This window comes from Palaemon carinicauda, chromosome 18 (genome assembly GCF_036898095.1).
Source record: "Palaemon carinicauda isolate YSFRI2023 chromosome 18, ASM3689809v2, whole genome shotgun sequence".
Lineage (NCBI taxonomy): Eukaryota > Metazoa > Arthropoda > Malacostraca > Decapoda > Palaemonidae > Palaemon > Palaemon carinicauda.
In genome coordinates, this window is record NC_090742.1 from 63,748,736 (window position 1) to 63,763,735 (window position 15,000).

General features: G+C 31.7%; 1 protein-coding gene across 1 annotated transcript in view; it reads right to left on the reverse strand.

Moving 5' to 3' along the window:
* Positions 1-15,000, reverse strand: part of LOC137657329 (uncharacterized) — a 74,926-nt gene that overhangs the window by 47,783 nt on the left and 12,143 nt on the right. Inside the window, exon 2 of the mRNA XM_068391663.1 lies at positions 2,938-3,036. Coding sequence (XP_068247764.1) covers positions 2,938-3,036 — 99 coding nt within the window. The remainder of the gene's footprint in view (positions 1-2,937; positions 3,037-15,000) is intronic.

Sequence of the window (15,000 nt, forward strand, 5' to 3'; positions counted from 1 at the left end):
TAAGGAAATAAACGATATAAGAAGTAATGCACAATTAAAATAAAATATTTTAAATACAATAACAACATTAAAACAGATATTTCCTATATAAACAACAAAAAGACTTATATCAGCCTGTTCAACATAAAAACAATTGCTGCAAGTTTGAACTTTTGAAGTTCTACTGATTCAACTACCCGATTAGGAAGAAGATCCATTTTCGTATGGATAGTGGCACCCGTATACGTCAATAGCACTTCATACCGAAAGAACTCTGTAAAGATCATCTTTCTCGTACAGCGTGGGTTTTCCTAATATGAATTAGCAACGTGCGCTTGCAATACAAGGCTATGTTGCATTTAAACCCTCCTTGCAAGGTTGAATGTCTCTATTTTAGTAGGGCTTCCGAGGTCTCGTTAAATTCCTTTATGTATGAGACAGTCTTGCATATAAAGAAATTTAACTTTATATATATTTACAAATAAGAATTATTTTATTTTTATTTTATCAAATTTTTCTCGTGCTTCTCAATCAAACTTTATATTTATTAGTTATAATTAGTTAACTTGTATTCAAACAAATATTTGTCGTGCTTTTCTCTCTCTCTCTCTCTCTCTCTCTCTCTCTCCAAAACTCACAAACAGCTATAAAGACAAATAAAAAGCATGGATACTTCCCAGCACACACACACACACACACACACACACGTACGTTCCACTTTCTAGCGCATAAAAAGCGCCCATACAAAGTCAATTACCTCCATGAATAAAAAATCTTCGCAAAGTTTCCAATATGTTTTTCTCTTCGACATTTAAATATCAATGGCCATTTTCTATAAAAAAAGAGGGAGCTAATTACATTATAACTTCCCTCAATTCTTCTCAAATTCTTCTCATCGTTTTTTCATAGAATTATGCATAATTGCAATACACCTGATTCATGAGGGAATGAGAATTACAAAAATGAAATGGAAAGTGTCTAAACAAATAATGAAAAAAAAAATAAATGGAAAGTATCTGAACAAATAATAAAGAAAAAATAAAATGTAAAGTATCAGAAAAAATAATAAAATAATAAATAAAATGAAAAGTATGAGAAAAAATAATAAAAAATATGGAAAATATCCGAACAAATAATTAGAAAATAAAATGGAAAATATCCGAAAAAATATATAAGAAAAAAACAAATGGTAGATATCCGAACAAATAATAAAGTTAAAACAAATGGAAAATATCCGAAAAAATTATAAATATAATGGAAAGTATACTAACAAACAATTTGTTGATCACAAATACACAATCATCACTTTATTCATGATCTAGATATTATACATTTATACGTGCAGACTTCCTCCGTGTTTATACAGGATCTCTCTTCTCTCTCTCTCTCTCTCTCTCTCTCTCTCTCTCTCTCTCTCATACACACTGTTAGAAATTAGTCTTCAAAAAATGGTAAAAATCCTGGAATAAATGTTGCCAGACATTCACCGTTTAAAAAACAGATATATTGACGTGAAGAAGTGATATTACGGTCACCAACCCGTAAAAGATGATAATAAAGTATGGCTAAATTACGGTCGTTTGTATTTTATTGAAATACAGCTGAGAACAGTATATTTCTACAGGGAATATCCAATTAGAATTACGATTTTTTAACAGTGCAATCTAAATTCTATTACATAAGCCCCTGGGCTTATAGCATTCTGCTTTTCCAACTATAGTCCATTTCTTTTAGCGAGTCATATTTGTACCGACTCGCAGCAGTGCCCTTTTACCTCGGAAAAAAATCCTGATCGCTGATTGGTTGGACCAGATAATTCTAACCAATCAGCGACCAGGAAACTTTTCCGAGCTAAAAGGGCACCGTTGCGAGTCGGTGCAAATATGACTCGCTAAAAGAAATGGACTATAGGGTTGTAGCTAGGCAAATAATGATAATAATAATAATAATAATGATAATAATAATAATAAAATAAAAATAAAAGAAAGTATTAATTATGGCAACTTCCACCAGCGACGCACGTGCTTACTCAGCCACTTCTTACTTTCGCTATCGAACGAGGTCACACTTCATTTAGCAAAGCCCCCAAAAAAAGGCAACGGGAAAAATGACGGACGATGTAAATGGAAAATTCCAAGACTTATACTGTGACTATTTTTCCGTATTGTTCGATTCCATAGCAAAAGAAATTATGTATATACATATAACCATATAATTGTGTATTGGCATATATGTTTTCTCTCTCTCTCTCTCTCTCTCTCTCTCTCTCTCTCTCTCATATTATTGTTCATTTTCATAGTAAAGATAATTAAGAATATACATGTAACCATACAATTGTATACTAATACATATGCTCTCTCTCTCTCTCTCTCTCTCTCTCTCTCTCTCTCTCTCTCATTATTGTTCATTTTCATAGCAAAGAAAATTAAGTATACACATGTAACCATACAATTGTGTACTAACACTTATGCTCTCTCTCTCTCTCTCTCTCTCTCTCTCTCTCTCTCTCTCTCTCATTATTGTTCATTTTCATTGTAAAGAAAATTAAGTATATACGTGTAACCATGCAATTGTGTACTAACACTAATGCTCTCTCTCTCTCTCTCTCTCTCTCTCTCTCTCTCTCTCTCATTATTGTTCATTATCATAGTAAAGAAAATTAAGTATATACATGTAACCATACAATTGTGTACTAACACATATGCTCTCTCTCTCTCTCTCTCTCTCTCTCTCTCTCTCTCTCACAATTACACATATATGCAGGCATACAACACCTCTATTTACACATACATAATACAGTATATACATAACGTATTTACACAGATTATCACTATTTTCCAGCTATGCATCAAACATCAATAAAAAGTACATTCTACATTTTTAATAAATAAACCTCATTTCACACACACCCACACACACACACAAAAAAAAGGGGGGGGGGGGGGGACCCCGACTCACCCTAATGTCGAGGGCAGACACTGCATTATCGAACTCTTGGTCCGGACACCACATGAGGTAGTCTCGTCCCTCAGCTGCAAGCTGAAGGGCTGACATGTTCTGGGGAAGAGAAAAAAAAACAAATATTAACCAATTTTATTTAGGATTACCTTTATTTCGAAAAATATGTTCTTGGAAGAGAGGAAAACCAATATTAATCGATTTGATTACTATTATAAATATTTAAAAATACCTTTACGAAAAATATGTTCTGGGAAAAGAGGAAAACAAATATTGATAAATTTCATTACTATTATAAATATTTAAAAATACCTTTACGAAAAATATGTTCTGGGAAGAGAGGAAATCAAATATTAATTAATTTTATTACTTTAAAAACATTTAAAAATACCTATTTCGAAAAATATGTTCTGGGAAAAGAGGAAAACCAATATTAACCAATTTTATTACTATTATAAACATTTAAAAATACCTTTATTTCGAAAAATATGTTCTGGGAAGAGAGGAAAACCAATATTAATAAATTTTATTACTATTATTATCTAAAAATAATTCTATTTCGAAAAATATGATCTGGTGAAGAGAGGAGAACCAATATTAATAAATTTCATTACTATTATAAACATATAAAAATACCATTAAGAGGTAATGCATAAAAAAATAAAATATCTTAATATATTTTAATTTAATAAGAATATCGTAAATATCTAAACATATTTTAATTTGAATATCGCAGGACATATCCAAATTACTCATCAAAAATGTAAAATTAGTCATGAAGTCCACATTTCATTTTCTGGAGTTTTCAACAGTAACTTCTATTTCAACCTCATGAACAAAAGCCATCCAAAAACAAAAGTATAATCTTCCTACTACGTCACCAAAGAGAGAGAGAGAGAGAGAGAGAGAGAGAGAGAGACTTCTTCTCTTCTCTTCTCTTCTCTCTCTCTCTCCTTGAACAGGAGGCTTAAGAAAACAGAAGAGGAGACAGACAGAGAGAGAGAGAGAGAAGATGTCTCTCTCTCTCTCTCTCTCTCTCTCTCTCTCTCTCTCCTTGAACAGGAGGCTTAAGAAATCAGAAGAGGAGACAAGAGAGAGAGAGAGAGAGAGAGAGAGAGAGAGAGAGAGAGACAAGATCTCTCTCTCTCTCTCTCTCTCTCTCTATCTCTCTCTCTCTCTCTCTCTATCTCTCTCTCTCTCTCTCTCTCTCTCTCTCTCTCTGTCTCCTCTTCTGTTTTCTTAAGCCTCCTGTTCAAGGAGAGAGAGAGAGAGAGAGAGAGAGAGAGAGAGAGAGAGAGAGGAGTCTCTCTCTCTCTCTCTCTCTCTCTCTCTCTCTCTCTCTCCTCTTCTGTTTTCTTAAGCCTCCTGTTCAAGGTTAACGACAGAAGAGCGTGGGGGCGTAATCTCAAATCTTCGAAATACAATGGGGTCCTTTTCACCTGTCTATCACGCGATGCGAATGTCAGTGGTACTCAAAATTGTACCTTCCAACCAGCATCTTCACTAATGATTTGCAAGAACTTCGGTAGCTATCACTAAGACAGGTATCTTTTAAACAATAGAGAGGAGAACAAAACTAATGGGCAACTAAGAGAAGAAAAAGAAGAACACAACTAATGGGCAACTAAGAGAAGAAAAAGAAGAACACAACTAATGGGCAACTAAGAGAAGAAAAAGAAGAACACAACTAATGGGCAACTAAGAGAAGAAAAAGAAGAACACAACTAATGGGCAACTAAGAGAAGAATAAGAATAACAATCAAATTTCACAGAGTATAAGAATATTCATTATTGGGAAAAATACATTTTGCTATATCACGATATGACCAATGAAATATAAAAGAAATATAAAAATTCAGGTTAAAGCTAGAAGGATTTGCAAGGAATTTATCTGTTGTTAACTGCACTAGTTAATTAACAAGCTGAGAATTTCATTTGCTGTAAGCAAACAAATGTATATTGTATTTGCTGAGTATGAAAACCGAAACAGCATCTACTGTAACAAAAAAAAAAAAAAAAAAAAAAAAAAACTGTATAGTATATGCTGTTAGGTAACGCTATAAATATAAATTAATTATGTCAGCTTGATCAGTCATTAAAATTTCGCTTTTAAAATGTGGAATTCTCCATCCACCTCAATGTTTCCTGAATAAAATAACCAGCCCTTTTCAAAAAGTGTGTCTGACATTACACAATTAAGCTAAGGTCATTATGGATCTTGTATTCAACCATTTCCCTCTCAAAAATAAAATGATAAAATAAAATAAATTGAAAAAAAAAATAAAAGAAAATAAAAAGACTCCCCAACGCTTGAGAACTGTATAATAGACGATAATGACTCAGATCACAGGTAAAGGTAAATGACACTGCAAGGACATTAGGTCTTTTTAGTCTAAAATTTATCTTTCAGATTTTTCACAAAATAGATAGCTTTTGTCAATCGGGATATAATTGTTTTGCGTTTTGAGTTTTTTCAGTATTTAAGGTAATTTTTCTGAATTCAAGGTATTTTTTTTCAAAATTTAAGGTAATTTCTGAGGTAATCCCTTGAATATCATATGATATCCACTTCGCTGCTTTCTTCCAGCTGAATGGCCTCCCTAGTCTCTGATTGTCATGAATTTAGTTAATGGCTTATTTAATGGCTTCATGACATTTGTGCGATGGGGTGACTATATACGTACAATAGGATATTGTATTTAGGCGAAAGTATTACATGTAAATCAAACCATTGTTCTTTAGTCTTGGGTAGTGCAATTGCCTCAGTACCATGGCCTTCCACTGTCTTGGTTTGGAGTTTTCTTGCTTAAGGGTACACTTGGGCACGCTACTCTATATAATTTATCTTCCTCTTATTTTGTTAAAAGTTTTTATGGTTTATATAGAAAATATTCATTTTGATGTTGCTGATCTTAAAATATTTTATTTTTCCTTGTTTACTTTCCTCACTTGGCTATTTTCCTTGTTGGAGCCTCTGGGCTTAGAGCATCCTGCTTTTCCAACTATGATTGTAGCTTATTATTATGATTATTATTATTATTATTATTATTATTATTATTATTATTATTAATTGCTAAGCTAGAACCCTAGTTAGAAAAGTTATCAAGTAATAATAATAATAATAATAATAATAATAATAATAATAATAATAATAATAATGATGATAATAATAATAATAGTATCAATTGCAATGCATCCTGACTAAAGACACATTAGTAACGATACTGAAAAATCTGAAGGCACTGCAATTACTAACAGAGGAAATGTAAATATAGTTTTGATAAAATATATCTAATCAATTTTTTACAAAAATAACATTATATTGCAGCAATTAAATTAAACTAAAGCTTTGAAATTAGTGCGTTGTACTTCAATTTCACTCTTGCAATAAAAAAACTCTAGATAAAAATATTCGTTATAATAAAATTCTGAATCCAGAATGACAAACTTAACTCTTACTTCGTTCAATAAAACATATTAATATAAATTGCAGAGATATTCTTAAATTGATCTTTAAATGTTGGCGAAGAATAAAGCAATGTTAAATTTATCTTGAACCAGATCTGGGAAAATTGCGGCCTTCGGGGGAAAACCACAAATATCTCTATTTTCCCCCAATTTTGAAACTCACTGATATGAAAGTTTAGTTCAACCAACTCATAAAGTGTATATACATAAACGAAATGGAAACTTGTTAGACGTTTTTCATGAGCTTTGAATAAGAGAACGTATTATTTCTTACCTTGACCTTTGACCTTAAAATGTATTAATTAGCACGGATTTTCATACACTCAAATATGAAACAAATTTGAAGTTTCTGTGACAACGACGTCTAAACTTATGGCTGGTTAAGTGAATTGGACATTTTGTTTGACCGTGACATTGACCTTCCCAAATTTAATTATTTCCAGCTTTTTACATAAGTTAATCCATTTAAATTTCATTACTCTACTATTAAAATTGTGGCCAGGAAGCTATTCACAAACACACATACAAACACATAAATAGGGGCGAAAACATAACCTTCCAACTTCGCTGGCGGCGTTAATAATAGTCGCAACTACATGAAAATATGAATTAATGAACGATTGTTGATTATCTGGGTTCATAATATAAATGGACATTGATGCTGATTGATTATAATTAATAACGAATAATTAATTCAAGATCAAAAATTAAAAAAGAACAGGAAGGAATTATTAACTTTATACCAAAATATAAAAAATTTCATAAACCATTTAAAAAACGAGTAAGAAGGTTATTAAAGAAAGAAACAAATATGAAAATAGCAAATAAAACTAAAAAATACTAGCAAAAAAAAAAAAAAAAAAAAAAAAAAAAAAACACTTTAAGAACAGCTATGACAACAACGAAAGCTATATCATGGACGATAATAAAAACTAAATAAGTTTCAAATTTTTAATAAAAACTAAACACCGATGACATCTGGAGAGAGATTATTAAATACAAAAACTAACCTATTCAATGGACCATCTACTCTATCTTCCATTCACACCAAGTCTCAATGAATCCAAATAAGTCAAGATAAAAAAAAAAAAAAAAAAAAAAAAAGGTAATACAGATACAGCTCCGTCGTGCACAATAAGCATTATCAGAAAGCATCAACATGGATGGGTCGGATGCTTTGCTTCCCGACTGCTAAAGATGATGCTTGTAAAAGCGCATGGCCAAGGCAATCAACACATGCCCTGAATTAATGCGCTTGAAGGCTTGCTTAAGATTTTGAATTGGTTCAAATGTTAAGTCAAGTTCTGAAGTTCGTTAATAAAAATGTACTCTGTTAAAAAAAAAACGTAATTTTAAGGGAAAAATATCCGTAAAAATATACTGTCCTCAGCCGTAATTCAGTAAAATACAGGCGACCTTAATTTTTACCCTACTAGTTATTATCTTTAACGGGTTGGTGACCGTAATATCACTCCTTAACGTCAATATGTCCGTTTTTAAAACAGCAAATGCCTAGAAACATTTATTCCAGGATTTTCATTCTGTTTGAGGCAAATTTTTAACAGTGTACATTTTCAATTAATATCCTGTTGTTCTCTCTTAGAGATAAAAAATTGTTAAATGTCCCATCAATTTTGAGTTTATTATTTTAAATATATAAAATATATAAATTTCCGAACATTTGCTTATGAGTGGCTGGCTGTAAGAAACTAAAACCGTTCTATTTGGAAAATACTGAATTATGTGGGAAATATCTAAGCTCTGATGTTAGCGTTTGATAATAATGTTAAAATATGAAAAGCAGAGGAAAACAACGTGTAAAATTTTAACACTATAGTCCATTTCTTTTAGCGAGGCAGATTTGCACCGACTCGCAGCGGTGCCCTTTTAGCTCGGAAAAGTTTCCTGATCGCTGATTGGTTAGAATTATCTTGTCCAACCAATCAGCGACCAGGAAACTTTTCCGAGCTAAAAGGGCACCGCTGCGAGTCGGTGCAAATATGCCTCGCTAAAAGAAATTGACTATAGTACGGAAGTATCTACAACACTAGTTCGCTATTTACAAGAGCAAAAATACTTATAGTATTAAATACTACTACTACTATTATTATTATTACTTGCTAAATTACAACCCTAGTTGGAAAGGCAGGATGCTATAAGCCCAGGGGCCCCAACCGGGAAAATAGCCCAGTGAGGAAAGGAAAAAAGAGAAAATAAAATATCTTAAAAACAGTAACATTAAAATAAATATCTCCTATATAAACTGAAAAGAAACTTTAGTAAAACCAGAGGAAGAAAAATAATATTGAATAGTGTGCAAAAGAACTCTAATCTAAGACAGTGGAAGACCATGCTACAGAGTCTATGGCACTACCCAAGACTAGAGAACAATGGTTTGATTTTGGAGTGTCCTCCTAGAAGAGCTGCTTACCATAGCTAAAGAGTCTCTTCTACCCTTACCAAGAGGAAAGTAGCCACAGAACAATTGCAGTGCAGTAGTTAACCCTTTAGGTGAAGATGAATATTAAAAAATAATAACGAATTAAAAAAAATATCATGAAGTTCATCATCACATTCTAACCCAAATCTTGAAAACCTCTAGTTAAGACTATTCATAAAACAACATTGAACTCTAATATTTTTTAATAAATAATATTTACTGTTCAATTAACTTATCACAATTAAAATTCCCCAAGTCCCAATAACGATGGCTTCAAACCACTTCACTTACTATATAATTCATTTGTCAATTACTTCCTGAGGTGAAAGCCTACAAAGAGTCTATGGCCTAACCATTGATTAAGTCCGGCCAATAGGCCTTCCCATTTAGGCCTAAGAGACTATTGACATACGGGTAATGGTGGGTGATTACACAGGAAACCCCAAATCTGTCAATCAAGGGAGGAAAAACGCATTCATGTCTAAATATTTGAAATTCTGGTTTGAAAGTTTCACATCCTCCTCCTCCTCCTCCTCCTCCTCCTCCTCCTCCTCCTCCTCCTCCTCCTCCTCCTCCTCCTCCTCCTCCTCCTCCTCCTCCTACTACTACTACTACTACTACTACTACTAATAATAATAATAATAATTATAACAATAATAAATGATTTTATTGTTACTCTTATTATTATTATTATTTTACATCTGTTGTTTATCTATGTAGCCTCAATGAAAATAAGAATTAAAATGCCAGTTAAATTACTAATTACGTTTCTTACTATTATGAAGGAGAAACGAGATAAATTTCTTTCAACTCAAAGTAAATAAAATCTGGAAATACGCAAGATAAAAACTATATATATGTATATATATATATATATATATATATATATACATATATATATATATGGACAGCAGATAGACGGAGAGTATTTTTTGGCCACTACAATTCCAGCAATTTCTTTCTTTCGTTCTTTCTTTTTATATTACCTTATTCATTACTTTCCCCTAAAGGCACTTCCGGCGACGTAATGGTTATATTTGGTTGACTACATTAGACGTTTTGCCTTGTAAAGTGGTATTATTATTATTATTATCATTATTATTATTATTATTATTATTATTATTATTATTATTATTACTAGTGTACACAACCCGTCACCAGGACCTGACTATCCCCTCTCCCACATACCCGAGGGACGGCCAGAGATGAGTGTGACCAATTTATATATATATATATATATATATATAATATATATATATATGAATATATATATATATATATATATATCTATATATATGAATATATATAAACATAGATGTATGTATATATATATATATATATATATATTAAATATATATATATATATATATATATATATAAGCAGTCCTACTTGTTCTTTATCACATAGGGGATAATACTACAAAGAACTAAGCTGTTACGATTATAATACAAATATCTTATAATTAATAAAGAAAAATCTCCGTCACCAGAATCGTAGACAAATATTAAATATCAAAACAAAACAGGAGTAAGACATAACCTTAGAAGTCAACAAATCTGCCGTATTTCCCCAAGGTCAATTTCTCTTAAGGTATTCGAAAGGTTTCACCAAATAATACAGAACTATTTGCGTTACGAATTACAAACCAACAAAAATATTTTTCCCATTATCATATCTTTCCAACTACGTTTTTTTCACTCTAGCAATATCTATCACAAAAACGTTTTCACTTATGCAACATCTTTCCTACAAAGCTTTTCAATGTAGCAATATTTTTCTCAAAAACTTTTTTTTTTTACTCTAGCAATATCTTTCACATAAACCTTTTCACTCTAGCAATATTTTTCTCAAAAACTTTATCATCGCAATATCTTTCACTAAAACTGTTTCACTCAAGTAATATCTTGGAGTGTTTCTCACAAACCTTTTCACTCTAGCAATATCTTTCACAAAAACTTTTACACTCTAGCAACATTTTTCACACAAAAAATTCACATGAAAAACACACACACAAACACACACACACACACTTGCAATATCTTCTCAGGCGTTTGATAATAAAATCTTTCCAAACGTCCGTTCATTAAGCTCTCCATTGTATGCACAGACAGCCTCGGCCAGTCATAGTTGTGTCTATATTAGGACACAATAATCTCCATTAAAATGGCAGTTAGAGAATGGAATCCTTCGAATGATTATAGAATATCAAATCTCATCCACTTAATCATTCTGGGTTCATTGTATCGGTGTGTGTGTGTGTGTGTGTGTGTGTGTGCGTGCGCGCGTGTGTGTATGTGTATCCCTTTTGTATGTCTTAGGTGTATTTTAGTTTGTGAACAACAAATAAAGAATAGCCTTTAATACATGATAAATACAGCCATTGTAACAATCGGACTTATAATGACTAATCTAGATACAAGTGTACGCAACCCGTCAAAAGATGATGGCTAAATACGGTCATTGTAATAATCGTAACTTATAATGACTTATCTAAATACTAGTGTACGCAACCCGTCAAAAAATGATGGCTAAATACATTTATTGTAATAATTGTAACTTGTAATGACTTATCTACATACTAGTGTACGCAACCCGTCAAGAAATGATGGCTAAATACAGTCATTGTAATAATTGTAACTTGTAATGACTTATCTACATACTAGTGTACGCAACCCGTCAAGAAATGATGGCTAAACACAGTCATTGTAACAATCGCACTTATAATGACTAATTTAAATACTAGTGTACACAACCCGTCAAAAGATGATGGCTAAATACGGTCATTGTAATAATCGTAACTTACAATGACTTATCTAAATACAAGTGTATGCGACCCGTCAAAAAATGATGGCTAAATCCGGTCACTGTAATATGCGTAACTTATAATGCATTTTTATCTAAATACTATGGTACGAAAACCGTCCAAAATGACAGCTAAATATTTAGATTGATATGTACACCTCTCACGGATACCCCTTTTCACCAGAGTATGACTACTTCCTCTCCCCACTACATGAGAGACGGGAAGAGACCGAGTAGCTCTGACCGGGCAGAGGATTCGACCCCTGCCTATTCAGCCGAAACCATACCTGCGAGGACTCTACCAACTGAGCCATCAAGAGAGATATAAGTTTATGACAAGTCACCGTACACATTCCTGTCGAATTCAAGAATCTGTTCATAGACTTGAAATAAACCCATCTCCACCATGATAACTGAATTGTGAGCTTGCAACACGTGGTTATTTATGATGAATATATATCACTAACACTCGGGATTTCAATCAATGTAAATATCAACCACACATCACACACACACACATACACACACACACACACACACACACACATATATATATATATATATATATACATACGCACACACACACACACACCTGCTCTTTAGGGGATCTTAAATGCTCATCTATGGAATATAATTCAAACCATGTACTAAAAACTTGGAAAATCTACTTAAAACTCCAACATAAAAAGAGGAGTAATTTTGATTACACACTTGTGGATGCTTACTTCCTATGGATACACGAGCCCTAATGAGCTTTACACAGGTGTTAGCACAGGTGACACTTCTTTAATTACTTCAGCCTTAACCAGGAACCACGAAATATACCGAGGAGTGTTAGCTTACTCTTGGTTTGTTGAGGATGATATATGAATGTTTATTTGACAAACATAAATGATTATAGATTTATGATATACTTCTAATATTCAGATGTGTTTTTCATATTCAAATAAGCCATATATTTTACTATCTTTGTGGCTAAATGGTATGTTACTGTCGCCCAAGTTTCTCGGACCAGGGTTCGATTCCCGACCAGAAGCTATTGTCTTTTGGGTTGATTCTCCCCTTGGGACTCTAATCCCGAGGTATAGAGAGAATCCACATATTAAGGGAGTAAATTATATCGCTTATTTGAACATGTATATATATATATATATATATATATATATTGAAATAAGCCATATATATTAATAAATTAAAGTCTGGATTCTCTTAACGACCTCGGGATCAGAGCCCCAGGCGAAATCACTCAAAGACTATATTATCTGACCGGCCGGGTTTCAAACCCTGGTCCAGGATACCTGTATGACATTGACCATACCACTCAGCCACGAGGTTGTTAAGAGAATCCAGACTTCAATGTATTAATATATATGGCTTATCTGAAAATAAAAAACACGTTTAAATGTGCAAAATTTATCATATATATATATATATATATATATATATAAATATACATCCACCTTCCAGCAACATACGAACACTACGCACGCACTTACACCTTTGGTGAGGAAAGCGAACACAGCATGCAGCTGAAATGCCAAAGGTCATAGGCAGTACAACCGGTCACTGGGAGGTATGACCCACAAAGGGAAAGCTGAACATAATGGTGAAAATACATTTCGAAGATAGAGATGAAAATATATAATAAGAGAAGAATGAAATATAAGATGAAACATAATATAATAGTGTATATCAAGACACTGAAGAATGAAATATAAGATAAAATATAATATAATAGTGTATATTAAGACAGAGAATGAATGAATGATTTAAAGAATGAAATATAAGATAAAACATAATATAATAGTGTATATTAAGACACTGAAGAATGAAATATAAAATGAAACATAATATGTTAGTGTATATCAAGACAGAGAAGAATGAAATATAAGATAAAACAATATAATAGTGTACATTAATGCACAGAAGAATGTAATATAAGATCAAACATAATATAATAGTGTATATTAAGACACAGCAGAATGAAATATGAGATAAAATATAATATAATAGTGTATATAAAGACAGAGAAGAATGCAATATAAGATAACATAATATAATAGTGTATATTAAGGCACAGAAGAATGAAATATAAGATACCACATAATATAATAGTGTATATTAAGACAGAGAAGAATGAAATATAAGATAAAACATAATATAACAGTGTATATTAAGACAGAGAAGAATGAAATATAAGATAAAACATAATATAATAGTGTATATTAAGACAGAAGATTTAAATATAAGATAAAACATAATATAACTGTACATTAAGACAGAGAAGAATAAAATATAAAATAAATACATAATATAATAGTGTATATTAAGACATAGAAGAATGAAATATAAGATAAAACATAATATAATAGTGTATATTAAGACAGAAAAATAAAATACAAAACATAATATAGTAGTGTATATTAAGACACAGAAAAATTAAATATAGGATAAAACATAATATAACAGTGTATATTAAGTGTATACTGTAAGAGTTTTAAACGTTATTAATGCTGTCTGAACCAAGATCTGGCAGTAATTTCTGTATTCTGGGAGTGTTGAGAATGAAGGATAAGGTAAAACATTATATAACAGTGTACATTAAGTGTATACTGTACGTGTTTTGAACGTAATATTATCGTGCATATTAAGACAGAAATATGAACAAAATACTAAAGAAAGGAGCCGAGCTGAGACTGAAGGAAAAGTAAAGGTGTTTCAAACGTAATATTATCGTGTATATTAAGACAGAAGTATGAACAAAATACTAAAGAAAGGAGCCGAGCTGGGACTGAAGGAAAAGTAAGATTCTCTCAGCTTAAAATGAGAAACAATACTCCAGGTAACGTAGAGGTTCGCGGATGACGTCAATGTGAACTTGAAACAGAGACGATGAAACTGAATAGGATGAGGATTGTCCAAGTCAACCGCATGGATGATGGAATGTCAAGTCATCCGCCGAGAAAAGGAGAATGTCATCCTCACTCAGATATGTCATGTATAAATCGATTCGTTCCACAGGAAAACAATAGTTAGACATTAATGTCTATCTAGTATATAAGAATTTAAAAACTAAAAAAAAAAAAAAAATCATCGCATTCACTTAGAAAAACACAGAATCTAAAAAAATCATCAGTGAATTTAAAATATAGATAATAATTGAAAAACTAAAAAAAAAAAAAAAAATCAGACTTACTTTGAAAAAGGTATGAAGGTAAAAACAAAAAATATCATTAACCTTAAGAGACATGAATTTAAAAGAAAAAAATTAAACTGATAGACTTTAAAGATATTTACACTGCATTATCCATTTATGTCTATTCATTTATGCACTATCCATTTATGTCTATTC